The sequence below is a fragment of the Stylophora pistillata genome, chromosome 1 (assembly GCF_964205215.1).
Source record: "Stylophora pistillata chromosome 1, jaStyPist1.2, whole genome shotgun sequence".
NCBI lineage: Eukaryota > Metazoa > Cnidaria > Anthozoa > Scleractinia > Pocilloporidae > Stylophora > Stylophora pistillata.
The window spans coordinates 33,700,715-33,717,847 of record NC_142519.1 but is presented as its reverse complement, the minus strand read 5'-3'; the positions used below and the strand labels follow the sequence as shown (position 1 = coordinate 33,717,847).

The window sequence follows — 17,133 nt, the reverse complement described above, 5'->3', positions numbered from 1 at the left end:
CTGCACAAAAGTAGCATAGAAAGTGGAAAAACAAGGTATTTGCACTTGACAATCACATTAATCAAGGTGACTTGCAGTTACTTCATATCTGCATTTTTGGTACCCATAATAGTAGCCCTAAATCATTTGGGTTCTTTTGGCAAGCACTTGGTTAAACGTTAGGAAAAAATAGAATTGTTAATCACCAGCCTAGGTCAGTCCATAATTGGAAAAGCTGTGCCCTCTGTCTTGAGATGACCTCAGGCAGCCTCCCAGACCTTGGGCAGAGTTCTTTCCCAATACAGACCCCCAGATTGGTGAATAACATATATCACTCTATGAATATGGTGAAAAAAAGCGGTAAGTAACTGTGGTGCCTGCATGGGTGACCTGGTGGCAGCAAAACTTTGATTTTGTAGAAGCGAACAACACAAAACTGTCCATAAAATAAGTACAATTAAAAAAACTAGATCATTGGATAATGCAATTCAAAACTTTTTATTGGCTTAGCCAGTATGGTATATGAGCCAATATACCATAATCTAATATCTGTACATTGTAACATCTGGTTTCTTCTAACAAAATTAAGTCGAGAAGATTTGTCTAGTATCTTGGGGGCATTTTTTTTAAAAAAACAATTATTCCACTCGTGCTTGTTGGACATGAGATGGTTATAGCCAACTCGGCGCTACGCACCTTGTTGGCTATCTATCATCTCATATCCAACGCCCACTCGTGGAATAATTGTTAAATCTATCTGCTAGTGGGATAGTCATCCTGGTCTTCACTGGAATGAGAAAAACTCTCAGTAACTGAACAAATGGTATTCACAATGCCCCTTGATCTCTCTTTTATTAAGTTAATTTATAGGTTTTCTGTGTCAGATATCATTTAATTCTCTATTGTTAGGCATTGTCTTCACTAAAATATTCTAGACTTTTGACCGTGCAGGTGTACCTTGCATTTGAACAATTTTGGTCCAACTATTAAGATCAGTAATGATTTCCAAGTTTCACCCCTTGTCTATGAAACAATGACTATGCCATTTATGGTAATTTCAAAAATTTATGTAAAGGTTTTTATTTGAACATAAAATTTGGGCAAATCATGTGCACATATTAAGAACTACATTCAGTTGCAAACTACCCTGGGTACCAGAGGGCATTTTTCCTTTTTTTTTTTTTTTTTACGCAGTGAAACTTCTAACAGTGAGTACCAAAGCCGCGATCATCAGTAAGTGAAAAAAAAAACAAAAAAAAACCCTCTGGTCATGGCAATTACAAGCCTCACTTCCATGTGATTTTGAAATCAGATGTACACTGATTGTACTGTACTCACCACAAAATTTGTCAACATAGCTCCATCATCACCTACTCCATATTGTAGTCTGTCACTTCAAATTTAACAAATCATAATAGATTCAAATTGCACCACCAGTGGCACGTAATTGGATTAACTCATCTTCCCCTACTTTTTATGACCAAACTGGAATGGTAATTGAGGTGGTGGAGGGTGGAACCAAACCCAGGGATGGAGACGCCACCAACAAACTCAAACCACATGTTGTGTTCACTAATAATTGTAACACAAATCAACACCAGAAAAAATAGTATTGGCCAAAATTGAATCCCTAGTAAGAAATGTGAGGTAGATCATTAATTATCAAAAGATTTCTCTCAGTTGTTTCCATTTTGTCAATTTGAACAAGATAGGCTGCTACTTGTATTCACTTCTACCATATCAAATCATCCTCACAAAGATGCATCCCTTCACCCCTTTAATTTCTCCGACAAATTTCTAGCAAAGTATAGGGTTTGAAATTTATGGAGGCATTCTTATGAAATTTTTGTTGTTTGAATAAAGGAGCAGAATGGCTCCTATATTAAAAACATTGCCACAAGGGTTTCTGAATAAAGGATTTATGAAGAAAGGCTATCAGAATAAATATACAGGCAACAGTTTAAAGCATGAACATGTATGAACAGTGCCCACCTGTATAGAGAGCCAACAAGTCTCCAAGTGTAACTCTCTTGAGAAATGAGATGCAATATGTCAACTTGTTTAGAAAATCTACCAAAAAAACACATTTTAAGATTTCTCCACCATCAAATAAAATGTTCTTAGTTTAAAGACATCTTTTTTGAGTCAAAAGTTTCTTAACTTACACTGTACTTTAGTCGAGGAGAGGAGACCAGAGAAAATCAACCTTAAACGCACCCCCACTGCACAAAAGGTTTGACATCACATTATGATAGCCTGATGCCCAGAGGACATCACTACACTAGTCCTGGCCACAAATTGTGGGGTCAGTGATTTGCTATTAGGGGCTTGTAATTATGTGTTCAGGAACTCCTCAGCAATACAACCAGAACTAAAAAAAAAAAAATTTAAAAATAAAACAAAATTTGGAGGGGTGGTGTAACTTTGGGAGTTAGTTGATGTGGGACCATGGAAAAAGTTGAAACTGTCACCATGGTGACAGTTTATAAGGAAACTATAGGAAAATTTACCTTGTGATATAAAATGATAGTAAACAATGCTGAAAAGAATACAAAACAGATGTTGGTCAGTTGAGGAGTCAATAACCTCTGATAAGAGCTCCTGATTGCAAGAAGTTTGTTGGTCAATTGGGGAGTCAATGAGCTCTACAAGAGCCCCTGATTGCCAGAAATTTTGGGGAAGGGGGAGGCAATGAGCTTTGAGAAGAGCTCCCAATAGCACAAAGTTTGTGGTTCAATTGGGGAGTTAATGAGCTCTGTTAAGACCTCCCATCAGCACATAAATTGTTGGTCAACTAGGGAATACATGAGCTCTGACAAGAGCTCCCAATTTCAAGAAGTTTGTGGGTCAATCAGGAGTCAAAGAGCTTTGGTCAATTGAAGAGTCAACGAGCTCTATTAAGAGCCCCTGATCACCAGAAATTTGTTGGTTCATTGGGAAGTCAATAAATTATGATAAAACTTGAGATCACAAAAATTTTGTTGGGGGGGGGGGGGGGTTAAAGAGCTCCAGACCACAAGAAATAAAATTAATTTGTTGGCAGATTAGGGAGTCAATGAGCTCTGATAAGAGCTCCCAATAACACAAAGTTTGTTGGTCATATGGCAGTCAGTGAGCTCTGATAAGTGCACCCAATTGGAAGAAGTTTTCTTGGTCAATTGGGAGGGTCTATAAGCTCCAGTAACAGCACTTCACTACAAGAAGTTTGTAGGTTGGATGGGGAGTCAGTGAGCTCTAACAGAAGTTTATAATGGCAGGAATTGTTGGTCAGCTGAAGAGTTCCTGATTGGAAGGAATTTATTGGCTGATCAAGGAATAAGTGATTTTGATAAGAGCTCTGGATCACAAGTAGTTTGTTGGTCAATAGGGGTGATCAAAGAACTCTGACAAGAGCTCCAGATTGCAAGAAATTTGGTAGGGATTATGGAGTCAATGAGCTCAGACAGGAGCTCCTAATGGCACAAAGTTTGTTGGTCAAATGGGGAGTCAATGAGCTCTGATAAGAGCTCCTGATTGCAAAATGTTTGCTGGGTAAGTAGGGAGTTGAAGAACTTTGAAAAGTGCTCCCAGTTGCAGGAAGTTTTTGAGTCAATTAGGGGATCAATGAGCTTCAATAACAGTGCCCTATCACAAGAAGTTTGTCACTTGAACAGAAATCAACTGAGCTCTGACAACAGCTTTCGATGGCAGGAATTTTTTTGGCCAGTTGGGGAGCCAATAACTCTAATAAGAGCTCCTGATCTCTTGCGAGTTGGTTGATTGGAGAGTCAATGAATTCTGATAAGAGCTCTTGATCACATGAGGTTTGTTGGTTGATCAGGGTGCAAATGGGCTCTCATGAGAGTTCCTGATTGCAAAGAGTTTCTTAGTTGTTTAGGGAGTCAATGAGCTCTAATAAGAGACTCCCAACTGCAATAAATTTGTTAGTTGATTGTGGCATCAATAAACTCTAATAAGTGCTTTCAATCCCAGTTATTATACAATTGGGGAGTCAAGGAGCTTACGTTTGATGTTGAGCCCAATGTTTATCATTCAATCAAGTATTGACCTGTATGTCATAATTGGCCTGAGACAGAGGTCTGGAATGATAGTTTCTTACCACACATGAGCGAGCTGCAATTATTACAGTTACCACAGCTGTGTGGGATTTATCAACTGCATTAATCATAGATGGTATGGCAATTGTGTAGATGAGGAGGAATGTGCATCAATAATAAATACCTCAAAGTCTTAAGTGCCCCACAAGCGAAGGCTGCCATTGTGTAGATGTTGCATTTGCTTGCCATGACAAGGAGAACTCCATTAGATATGATGACCAAGTCATTTGAGGGTCATCTACTAAGAATATCAACATCATTCATACCAGTCCCCCAAAAATGGAACAGTGTTATTTTAAATCTATTGAATAAGACCACCATAAAGGTTAATGTAAGCAGGGTTTGTACATCTTTTCAGGCCAAAGATTCAAGGACTTTTCAGGACCCTACTTAGAAATTTCAAGGACTTTTTGTAATGACAATTTTCCCTCAAAACCAAGAAAAATGTTTCTGTTAACATCTATGTTTTGTGTTGACCGATGGTGTAAAACAAAAGCAGGTATTTTTCAATGTTGTTCAATAAAAAATCAAGGACTTTCAAGGACCCAAAACGAAATTCAAGTACTTTCAAGGTCTTGAAATCAGCCTCCTGAAATTCAAGGGTTTTCAAGGGTTTTCAAGAGACGTATGAACACTGTGTAAGAGGCAATTGATAAGAGATTGCAAAAAAGGGCACTTTATCCTTGAGAGAATTTGGTGCCAGCAGCATGCTTTGGAAATAGTCGGGATACAGTATCAGTGACACAAAATGGAAAACATCCTTTCCACCATCTGCCAGTAAGGTTGCATAATGGGGAGGCAGACACAAGAATGTTTCTCCATGCTGAAGACTGCATTGTATTTCAGTCACATGATACTGTTGTAGCGGTCTTCTACATCTCTACATATAATCATTTAGGATGTGACCAGCTATGGTTCTGCAATGGGACAAAAGACAACAACTGCAAATGTTACTAACCCTCCCTCCATAAAAAATAATTGGTTAAGCAGTTCTGGAGAAATTGCCAAAAAATGTTCCTCAACTCACACATGTGTACTTCCAAAAACACCCTCATCCCAGCCCCCCCTAAAAAAGTTGTGTAGCAAGTCACAGACCCCACAATTTGTGACTATTACTGACAAGGCAATGATTATGGGTATCAGCCTATCATAATCCACAGTCAAACCTTTAGTGTAGTGGGGGCACTACATAGTGCCTTTCTCAAGCCTCTTTTTAAAATGCCCTCCTTGCCTACTTCAGTTTGTTTCATTTTTCATAGCATTTCAAACAACTATGATGAGAAAAAGGACCTTTCTAGTGTGATGTATGTCATACAAGACATCTATTTAAACAACAACAAACATATGAAACATATGTGTGAACTGCGGTTATGAGACGTATATGAGAACGATCCTTCGCAGTAAAGCACTATTTGAGCAATAATGAAAATCAGACCTGAAAAAAATTTCAGGCCTGTACGGGACTTGAACCACTGACCTCTGCGATACTAGTGCAGCGCTCTACCAATTGAGCTAACAAGCCAACTGGGAGCAGGCCATCAAATTAATTCGATATAAACCCGTAGATGATAAATCAAACAAGAACAAACATATGAAACATATGTGTGAACTGCGGTTATGAGACGTATATGTTGTTGTTTGATTTATCATCTACGGGTTTATATCGAATTAATTTGATGGCCTGCTCCCAGTTGGCTTGTTAGCTCAATTGGTAGAGCGCTGCACTAGTATCGCAGAGGTCAGTGGTTCGAGTCCCGTACAGGCCTGAAATTTTTTTCAAGTCTGATTTTCACTATTGCTCAAATAGTGCTTTACTGCGAAGGATCGTTCTCATATAAGACATCTATTTGTTAGCAACATAAAAACTACATAATCAAATAGCTTTTGAAAGATTTCATTAAAGATTGTTATTCAAGTGTTGTGTGGGAAGTGTGAGGGGAAAGCAGTTTACATGTGCTGTGGAAGCTTTAAGGTTTTTCCAGTGTCTAAAAACCATCCTTTTCAGAACTGACATTCTTTATCATGAGTAAAGGCCTGAGAAATAATTGTTTTGATATTTTTCCTCGAATACCTGTGTTCACTTTAGTTTTCAAAATGCACATTTCCATTAACAATAAACAAAGGAAACAAAGTATGATGATGATAAGATTCATGAGGAAACAATCAATTCTGTTTCTTGTGTAAAACGCAACTTTCAGCATGGTTGCAACAAAACTGATTTCCAAAAAGTGACCTAAAATTTACATTGATACTGCATGGTTGCCATACCATTAAATACCTTCACTTCTGGGAGTGGAGGATGGAAGCAATGTTAATTGATGACTGAGTTTGTCCCCACTTTTGGTGAATGCTGTTTTTATTACTTTGTTTTTTTTCTTTCTAGTCCTAGGCACAGTTGTTTAAAGGCCCATTAGCACTAACCCAGGGTTAAATTTTAATCCAGGTTTCTATATTTCTCTATTCAAAAGCCTTTCTGGGAAAATTTTCCCCTTTGTTTTTTGAGCATTCAATCAAAAAATTGTAGAAAAAAAGAAATAAACTTAATTTTGTCCTTCAAGCTTTCAGGTCTAAAATAAAATTTCACACTAACCCTGGGTCATCTTAACACAGCTTTGAACAACCCAGCCCTGTTCTGCTAAATGTACTGTATCTCACAAGAAGTATTTTCTTTTAACCTTTGATAGAAATTTCAAAAAATGTCTATAGGGCAAAGGGAATTTTGGCAAAGATTATGAGCCTACTTTGCAGATGTGTCTGTTTCAACATACCTGATTAAGTATCTATAATAATAATAATAATAATAATAAGCATTTATATAGCGCTAAGTCGACTACTTCTTCATAGTGCTCTACAATATCTACTATACGATTAAAAAAAATACAAATTAATAAAAAAGAGATTACATAATTACAAAAGAAATTAAGGTATAAATTGTTAACTAAAGGCAAGTTTAAACAAATAAGTCTTCAAGTCCTTTTTGAAAACAGCCAAAGTGTTTGATGATCTAAGTGATAAAGGTAGTTTGTTCCACAGTTTGGGGCCAGCAGCCGAAAAAGCTCTGTCACCACATGTCTTCATAGATGTCCTTGTGGAATGCTCAAGAGTCTTTGTGAAGCAGAGCGTAGTAAACGAGAACTGGTACAATAATGTAAAAGTTCAGAAATATAAGCAGGAGCTAAACCATTCAGACCTTTGTAGACTAACAGGAGTATTTTAAAAATAATTCTATATTGAATTGGTAACCAGTGAAGCTTGCATAGAACAGGAGTAATATGATCAGTTTTCTTTGTGAGAGTAACAATTCTTGCAGCAGCATTCTGTATTATCTGTAACTTATTAATCATATAGGTTGGAAGTCCATAAAGCAGAGAATTACAATTATCCAATTGAGAGGTTATGTAGGCATGAATCAGAATTTCAGTAGTGTCCTGGCTTAGGTATCTTCTAATTTTACTTATATTCCTTAGATGGTAGAATGAGGCTTGACAGACTTTTTTCACATGTACATGCATCCTTGCGTGCTGATCACAGTGAACTCCCAGATTTCGTACTGATTCACTAGGACAAATCTTTTCCTCACCAACTTGAAGATGAGTTAAAGCAAGAGACTGACGATATCTAGCACTAATGAGTAGCAGTTCAGTTTTATCTTGATTTAGCTTCAATCTATTCAAGACCACCCACGAGTCAATGTGTTTAACACATGCCACTGATTTAGACTTAACCAAGCAGAGGTCTTGTTGTGATTGAGAAGGGAAAGAGACATAAATTTGTGAATCATCCACATATAGGTGGTAATGAAGATCATGAGACTTAATGATATCAGCGATTGGCGCTGTATACAGAACACACAGGAGTGGCCCCAGTACAGAACCCTGTGGTACGCCACCTAACAATTGACGAATAGACGACTTGGTATTCTCGATCTGCACAAACTGCTCATGATCCTTAAGAAACAGATCTAAGAAATCTAAGAAACAGACTGGAAAATGAACTACAAACACTGAGTAAGTCTATAGGAAAGTTCATTTAACTGTACATTACCCTGCTGATTAAATATGATTTTGTATTTTAAGAAAGAATTTTGCAATTGGCTACATGTTGGCAAATTATCTAAGTTTGCATTTGAAACCCGATGTGGCTCAAAAATTAAAAATATAAATTAACTTTTGATTGACATCTTCCTTTGCATTGCTGACTGCTAAAGGTACCTAGAACTGATTGGTTGTCTGCAAGCTTTTGTAGAAGAAATTCAGACTGCCTCTGTACATTTCAAACTCATGGAGTTAAACTGTGAACTTCACAAGTTTGTTTTCTATGAGCTGATCAATGATCTGACAGTTTTTACTTCTTGGGTATGATAACCCAACTCAGCTTGGTAAAAGGTAGCTGATTGGCTAATTTTGTACTAATCAGTTCATTCCAGAATTTTTTTTTTTTTTTTTTTTGAGTATTCTAAAAAGGTTTTAGTGTATGTTAGGCATAAAAGGAGTGGCATTGGTCCATCACATCTCTTAAACAAGCACGGTGACCTATCTGTTTATTGCATTTTTCAAAACAGACATTGGTAGGAAATATTTAAGGAAAGTTAAAAAAAATTGCTGAATACCTTTTTTCCTAAGGAATCACCCTAAGTAATAACATCTTGAATGCAAAAGTGTCATCAAAAGGCAGTCAAAATATTTCAAAGAGAGAGAAAAACACACTGTTGAACTGCAGCCATATCCCAGAGTGCAAACACTATGTCACCAAGCTGCCATCATATATTATAGAGTTGAAACAATAGTTGTAACACTTAACGCCAAAGATAGGTCACAAAGGGCTTTGTAATGTGTGGCAAAAATAAGAGCAATAGCTTTGAGAGTTATATCAAACAATACAAGTTTATCTTCCTAATCAATCTCTCATTCAAATATCGTTGATATTAAAACTTGCAATTTTCAGGAAAACATGTGTTTGCCATTTGCATTACTCTTGCTCAGTACTACATGCACACTGTAGCAAAGTGCAAAGATATTCATTTCTCCAACAGAGTGCTCCTCCTCAACCTTTCTCAAGTTTGTAAAATTAATTTTTACTGTTACATTCACTTTAGAGACATGTCACTTCAAAATATACACTTACTTAGTTTTTCCTGGTGATGATTGCCTAATCAATCCATTCAGAACCCGCAACTGTTGCCTACAAGCCTAAAGCAACTATACATTAAAAACACAATCTATAATACAGTAATGTATAACACCTAAGAATAAGTTCTACTGTACAGGAATTACCTTTTCATATCCAGCTACCACATCAAAAATATGCCTTGTATCTGGAAATGATGTTAATGCACTCATGAATTCTTCAAACAAGCTTGAACTGGCTGAAAATGAGATGTAACATGCAATAGATCAGTAACAATCACAGAGCTACAGTATGTATTTTCTGAAACATGTTCTTCCTCTTTTTCCTTCTTTAAAGTTTGTTTCTTTCTAAATTTTTCTTTGTATTGACCAAACATCTCAACAATACCAAATAAAAAAGATTGTCAAAACAGTTACAGAAGGTTAGTCTGGAACTACCTACTTCCACCATGTTAATAGGTTACATTTTCAGCCTACATGCATGCATACAAAAAGTCAATCTTCTTATAGATTACAATCTATAAAAAAGTTTCCACTTCACCTTGGACTATTGTTTGATGACAATTATGGTATTAATTTTTGCATATGGACAATACATTCACCATGATATTTTGTTATTATTTTGGGCATTTCTACTATTCAAATTTTACTTCAAACCCATAATAAAATGTTTGATGCACTAAATGTGGCCCTCCTGCAAAAATATCTAAAAAGGTGATGGATCCATGAAGTCAAAATTTGTGGTTCCACAACAAATGACTTTAGAATTAGATTTCGCAACCACAAATCTGCTATGGTCACTAAGAAAAAGACCTGTGAAGTAGCGGTACATTTTAAAAAAACACCACATGATTTAAGCGATTTCTCATTCCAATGCATTGATCAAGTGCAGGCGACAGTAAACAATTCAGGTAACATCGAGAAACTTCTAATTACCAAAGAAGCATATTGGAGCGCACAATTGTTCTCTCTGGCACCCTTAGGCTTGAATAAGCGCCAGGAATTTCACTCCAAAAAAGAATAAACTATAATTAATGCGGAGAATTTTTTCAAATTGCGCGGGCATCAAAGGTCTCAGTCTCAGCGTTGATTGGGAATTTTAGTACAACTCTCGCCTTTCAAGTCAATGCTGGCTGCTTAACATTTTCAGTGGATTCGACAATTTTTCCATTTCTTTTTATTGTGCTAATTTTTCATGTAGTAATTACTGTGTTTGTTTATATGTGTCATCACGCCCTATATAAATCTATTTAAGGAATTTGTAAGTCATTGTATTACAACTGATGAAGGTCTCGGACCGAAACGTATTTTATTAAACTTTCTTAGACTTTTTATTTGAGTATATGTCTTTCTTAGCTCGAAGTTGTCCGTCCTCATGTACTACAATATTTTTCCTACTGTTTATTGAGGTTTGGACTGTGAATCCCTTTGGATCCTTCTGGCGCGGCATCACTGTTGGCTCAAGGCCTTTTAACTTGTTATATATATATATATAAATGTGAGGGTAGAGCCTACCTTGGCAAAAAGTGCTCAATGCTACGTTACCAGAGCTGGGTTATATATTAGTTGAAGAATCTAAGAGGACGCATCAATTCTCTGTTACTCTGAGTTTCGCGCCAAAGCGCTCATCAGACAGAATTTAATTCAATAAAGAACATACCTTCTTATATATAGCAGTTAATTAATTTGCTGGTGCGATGAAATAAATATAATTATATTCTCTGGGGGGGGCTATTGTTGGCAGATTGTGAAATTTGATAAGTAAAATTTATTCTCATGTCGGCATTTAGAAATAAGTTCTGTTCTTTTGTTTAATAAAGATGGCTTCTTAGCTGTAATTAGGTAAAGTTTCTCTGTGAGGCACAAGTGGCACCGCTTGCTTTTGTTGTTGTAGGCCAGGGCGGTTGCTAAAATACTCCAGTTAATTGTGAAGTTGGTGTTGCTGTCTTTGAGTGTCCAGATATACTTTGATAGTTCGTGCTGCTTGAATAGTTTCTGTTTCGAAAAGAAAGTTTGTGCTGCGTGTAGCATTGTTTAAAGGTTCCTTCTGTTAGTCCAATGTAATTCTTTCCGGTTGTGTCATTTTCAGTTGTTACGTTGGCGTTGTAGATGACGCATGAAGTGAGGTCTGTTCTGCGTGGTCGTCAATTTTGAGCTCTCGCCCAAGAGCTCAAAATCGACGACCACGCAGAACAGACCGCAAAACTACAAACTTTTATCACCCTAAAAGACCATAAAGATAACTTCGCCAACCACCCTACATGCCGCCTCATAAACCCCGCAAAAAGTGAACTTGGAAAAGTCAGCAAACAAATTCTTGACAACATCAACTCAAAAATTAGAAAAACAACGAAGCTCAACCAGTGGAAAAACGAATCAGATGTAATCAATTGGTTCACCGACATACCCAGCAAGTAGAAGCATTCGTTCGCCTCGTTCAACATCGACAGCTTCTACCCATCCATCACAGAATCCCTTCTCTCTAACACAATTTCTTTTGCCAAGAATTACACCACAATCAGCAACAAAGACATCGAAATAATCATGCACTGCCGGAAATCGCTTTTATTCGACGAGACTGCCTGGACCAAAAAAAACCAAGCAGCATGTTTGACGTCACCATGGGCAGCTTCGATGGAGCAGAAGTTTGTGAGCTTATCGGGCTTTTTCTCCTGAATAGCCTCGGCGAAAAGTATGGCAAGAACAACGTAGGACTCTACAGGGATGACAGACTGGTGCTTCTAAGAAACACAAGTGGACCACAATCTGAATGGACCAGAAAGGACATCACACACGAATTCAAGAAACAAGGCCTGAACATCTCCATAAACACAAACCTCAAAATCTGCAACTTCCTAGATGTCACCCTAAACCTCACGGACGGAAGCTACTATCCATACAGAAAGCCCAACAACGAAACCCTTTACATCAACACCAATTCCAACCACCCACCAACAATAATAAAACACATACCTGCAGCAATCGGCCGACGAATCTCCCACATCTCCTCAAGCAAAGAACTCTTCAACAAAACCAAACCACACTATGAAAGTGCACTCACACAAAGCAGACACGACGAAAAGCTAACCTACACCGAACGCAAGAAGGACTTTTAGTTTTTATGTAAATACGTTCCACCTGAAGAAGGCCGAAGGCCGAAATGTCGCCACATTCAAGCTGGAACAGTTAGAAGTTTGCTTCATGTTTCATCGTTTTACACTTACTTAATATTTTCATTGAAGCACTGTATCCTCCTTGGATCCTTCTACTGGGAGCTCATCGTTTGGTTTACCTTTTTATTCTGTTTATATATATATATATTCTTGGACTTGATTTGAATGTATTTCGAAGAGTGCTCAACTCTTAGAAGAGCATTGATAATTATAATGAACTGGTTCAAGACTTCAGAGGTAGTTCATTGTTTTATTACGACAGCTCTGTTTCGTATGGTCTAAAATGACCACACTCATCAGGTAATTTCAAGGATTAACCGTTAACTTACAATTACTGGCTATAAAAGCTGGAATATGGTTGTTACTGGAGATATAAAAACAACGCTACTTATCCATATAAGTCAAGTGACTGGTATGCATAATTTCAGAGATTGTTACTTGATTATGAAGTTTTTAAGGAGGTATCTGTTTCTATGGGGGCATGAACCTGCTAGCTCATTTCGCTTGTTTAGACTGCAAAGTTCCTTTTTACATATGATCGTGAATTTTTCAAAAAGACATGAATAAGACCAATCTGGGAAGAAAGTTCTTAAATATTGTTGACAGATGCTTCCCGAAAAACCATCCATTACACAAGATCTTCAATCGCCACACACTAAGGATAAGCTACTCCTGCATCCCTAAAGTCAAAACAATCGTCACACAACAAAAAGCTACAGATTACAACCAGTCACAAAATTCACCACAAACACTAGACAAAGAATGTGACTGCCGCAAAAAAGACCAATGCCCCCTAGAGGGAAAATGCCTCGCATCAAACGTAGTCTACCAAGCAACAGTCACAACTGAAACGTCAACAGATTCATACGTGGGACTCGCAACAAACTTTAAAGAACGGTACAGAAACCACACAGCTTCCTTCCGACACCAAAACAAGAGAGACGAGACTGAATTATCTAAACACATATGGACACTGAAGGACAATAACAAACCTTTCAAGCTAGTGTGGAAAATCATCAAACAATGCAAACCATACAACAACATTACTAAGAAATGTAATTTGTCTTTTTGAAAAATTCATGATCATATATAAAAAGGAATTTTGCAGTCTAAACAAGCAAAATGAGCTAGCAAGTTAATGCCCTCATAGAAACAGATACCTCCTTAAAAACCTCATAATCAAGTAACAATCTCCAAAATTATGCATACCAGTCACATGACTTATATGGATAAGTAGCGTTGTTTTTATATCTCCAGTAGCAACCATATTCCAGCTTTTATATCCAGTAATTGTAAGTTAACGGCCAATCGTTGAAATTACCTGATGAATGTGGTCATTTTCGACCATACAACACAGAGCTGTCGTAATAAAACGATGAACTACCTCTGAAGTCTTGAACCAGTTTGTTATAATTATATATATATTTTTTTTACCTATTTCTTAATGACTCTTAAACTTTACATTGTAGTATATTTTATAATTATTTTATGTAGGGAGTGTCCTCGATAGGGATAATCTCCAACGCTTCCTTTTATGTATGCACATAATGAAATTGATTGATTTGATTTGATGTGATTTGATAACATAGTCCATCTAGTATAAATGGTCAAACTAGGTCTAACTGGTCAAACTCTATGGCCCAACTGCTTAAAATGGTCCAATGGATAAAATGAACCAAGTGGTTGAAGTGGTGAAACAGGTTGAAAATGGTCTAAACTAGATAAAAATGGTCCAATTGCTTAAAACAGTCTGACCAGATAAAAAGGTACAACTGGTTAAAATGGTCCAATTGGTTAAAACAGTCTGACCAGATAAAAAGATACAACTGGTTAAAAATTAATGGTCCAATTGGTTAAAATGGCAGAAGTGCTTGAGATAGTCCCACTGTTGATCCAATTGGTTAAAATGGTCTAACTTCATCCAACTGATTAAATGATCCAATCAGTTAACTAGTTACTTTGATACCGGACTGTAGAATTGGAACGTGAAAATGAATCAAATGATAAAATTTTGTACCCTGGATACTTTTCTAATTTCTCTGACTACTTGATAAAATTAGTGACAGCCCTGAGTGGTCCAATCAATTCAAATGGTCTACCTGGAAAACTGGTCCAACTGCTCAAAGTGGTTGACTATATAAAATGGTCCAAATGGTTAAAATGACCCAACTAGCAGCTTTAATGGTCCAACAAAATTAAATGTAGTGTACAGTTAAACATTACTCTACCAGACTGACCTGCAATCACAGGATCCTTCTCAGTCAAAATGCTGACATTCTCAGTTAGCTGCGACAATTCCACAGCACTTCCAGGTGAAAAATCCTTTACAAAGTAGAAAGGACTTTAAATGAAAAGCAGTGGTACTACCAGCGATCTAACTCCAAGGCCATCTTTACAGGAACATGTATTATTCATAATCAATCACTTCTCCTTTCTTTTAACAACAAACATATGAAACATATGTGTGAACTGCGGTTATGAGACGTATATGAGAACGATTCTTCGCAGTAAAGCACTATTTGAGCAATAGTGAAAATCAGACCTGAAAAAAATTTCAGGCCTGTACGGGATTCGAACCACTGACCTCTGCGATACTAGTGCAGCGCTCCACCAATACGTCTCATAACCGCAGTTCACACATATGTTTCATATGTTTGTTGTTGTTTGATTTATCATCTACGGGTTTATATCGAATTAATTTGATGGCCTGCTCCCAGTTGGCTTGTTAGCTCAATTGGTAGAGCGCTGCACTAGTATCGCAGAGGTCAGTGGTTCGAGTCCCGTACAGGCCTGAAATTTTTTTCAGGTCTGATTTTCACTATTGCTCAAATAGTGCTTTACTGCGAAGAATCGTTCTCATATACGTCTCCTTTCTTTTGTTGCAGACTACACACACATTTACAAACAGTTAATGGAAGATCAAAAATTAATTTTAAGTAACCTTAACCCTACATCAACCAATTGAGTCATTTGACCAATCAAATAGCTTTTCATAAAAATTGATGAAAAACTCTACATGATATACAATGTGCTTTCATACCTCAACAACTTGGGCGAGGGGTTTACTGGGAGTAAGAGGGTGGCTTAACCCACTATCTTCCATAAAGGACAATGAACCCTGCAGTGGGGAGGAAACAAGATTATTACAATTCAATTCTGATTATATGCTGGCACAACAAGTTTAGATTCTAATCAGTTACCAGGATGGTGTGGCCAGACATATGCTGAGGGAGGGATGACAGCAGTCCAGGAGGCAGTCCCTCACTAATGAAAGACATGTCCTACACAGGAAAAAAAGAAAGTTACCATGTTGCCATATGGGCCATTTCCACAGAAAAGGTCATAAGCTGTGTATTTCTGGTCGCAAAAACTGGCAAATTCAAAGTAAACAAGTATGGTCCCAGTGTCTTATAGTAAAGTACTCACTAACCTCGCTGGAACTGTGCATATATCCTTTTAGATGTTTTGGCGTGTAGTATCACTGAGTATTTTTACAAGTAGTGCCATATTTTGCCAAGCCAGTGAGCAAGTCAAAATACAAACAATGAGATAAAACTCTAAGCAATAAAACACACCAAAACATCTAATAAGTCATTTAGTATCCCACTGCTTTCTTTTTGCCATGTGTTTCTGTTCATTTATCATAAGGGGAGGAAAACCAAAGCAGACAGAGAAGTGTAGTGCTCGTGGCTGACTGGTTAAACAGGTTTTTTTCCCAGTACAAGAGAACCAACTGTGCAACATCGCAGGAAATTTGTATTCTGTTCATGCACTATTTGTACGCTACTCTGAGTAGTTGGGTAATAATGGGGAATACTTGCCCTTGCTTAGTTTTTGGCTCCGCTCTGTTTGTACCCCCCCACAACCTTGGAACAATTTCCCCAGTATGGCAGTTAGTAAGAAGTTAATATTTACAGTGTGTAGGTGTACAGTCCCTTCATACACTGATATACAAGAACTGATTAAAAAAAAGTTAAATCTCAACAGCCAAATGAAATCAATCTCTATAATTTATCTAATTCTGCCAGGCACAGCATGTGACAATAAAAATAAACAAATCGAATAGGGATCAACATTCACGTATACCAATGGAGGTTTTGCACAGCAGCCATGTTGGATGGCAGGAACAATGAAAATATTTTGCATAAGAAAGAAAATTTTTTCCCATGGGTAAAATAATCTGTTGTTCCTGCCATTCAACATGGCTGCTATGCAAAACCTCTATAGGCCATTTTACAGTTGTGTACTCAGTTGCCAAGCCTTTCATTTGGAATGAGGCTGAAGGTAACCTTGTTGTGATAGACACCAGTATCTAGTTAGCATGATAACAAAGTGATTTACAACAACAACAACAACAACTTTATTTACTATTTGACAAAAGAAAAATACAAAAATGGTATTGGTGCAGTCTTGGTGTTGCCATAATTTCTTATCTCTATTACAACAGATATCCAAGATACTGTGCTGCTTAAGCAGTAACCCAGCTTATAACACATGGCAAAGAGCTTATCAATTCTACTTAAATATTTACTATAAAAGGCACACCCCCAGACCTCAACAACATATGTAAAAACTGAAAGAATCAAACTTTGAAAAAGTCCAAATTCTCAATAGAGTAGCCATAATATTTACATATTCTTAAAATATACAACCTACTGCTAGCCTTACTAAGTAGATAATCAATATGAGTGTCCCAATTAACTGGCACTTGCTCAAAGGTAACACCCAACAGTTTCAGTTTTTCTTTCCTCCCTTTGA

At 37.2% G+C, this 17,133-nt stretch overlaps 1 protein-coding gene across 5 annotated transcripts in view; it reads right to left on the bottom strand.

Moving 5' to 3' along the window:
• LOC111323713 (nuclear pore complex protein Nup107) overlaps positions 1-17,133 on the bottom strand; it is an 80,221-nt gene that overhangs the window by 47,891 nt on the left and 15,197 nt on the right. For all 5 annotated transcript variants that reach the window (XR_015998597.1, XM_022927132.2, XM_088752874.1 and 2 more), the window contains 7 exons: positions 15,576-15,656; positions 15,416-15,493; positions 14,613-14,697; positions 9,350-9,441; positions 9,201-9,265; positions 1,972-2,049; positions 1,318-1,372 (listed from right to left, as the gene is read on the bottom strand). Coding sequence is in view for 4 of the 5 variants with exons in the window: in XM_022927132.2 (XP_022782867.1) it covers positions 1,318-1,372; positions 1,972-2,049; positions 9,201-9,265; positions 9,350-9,441; positions 14,613-14,697; positions 15,416-15,493; positions 15,576-15,656 (534 nt within the window). In the remaining variant the exon portion in view is untranslated. The remainder of the gene's footprint in view (positions 1-1,317; positions 1,373-1,971; positions 2,050-9,200; positions 9,266-9,349; positions 9,442-14,612; positions 14,698-15,415; positions 15,494-15,575; positions 15,657-17,133) is intronic.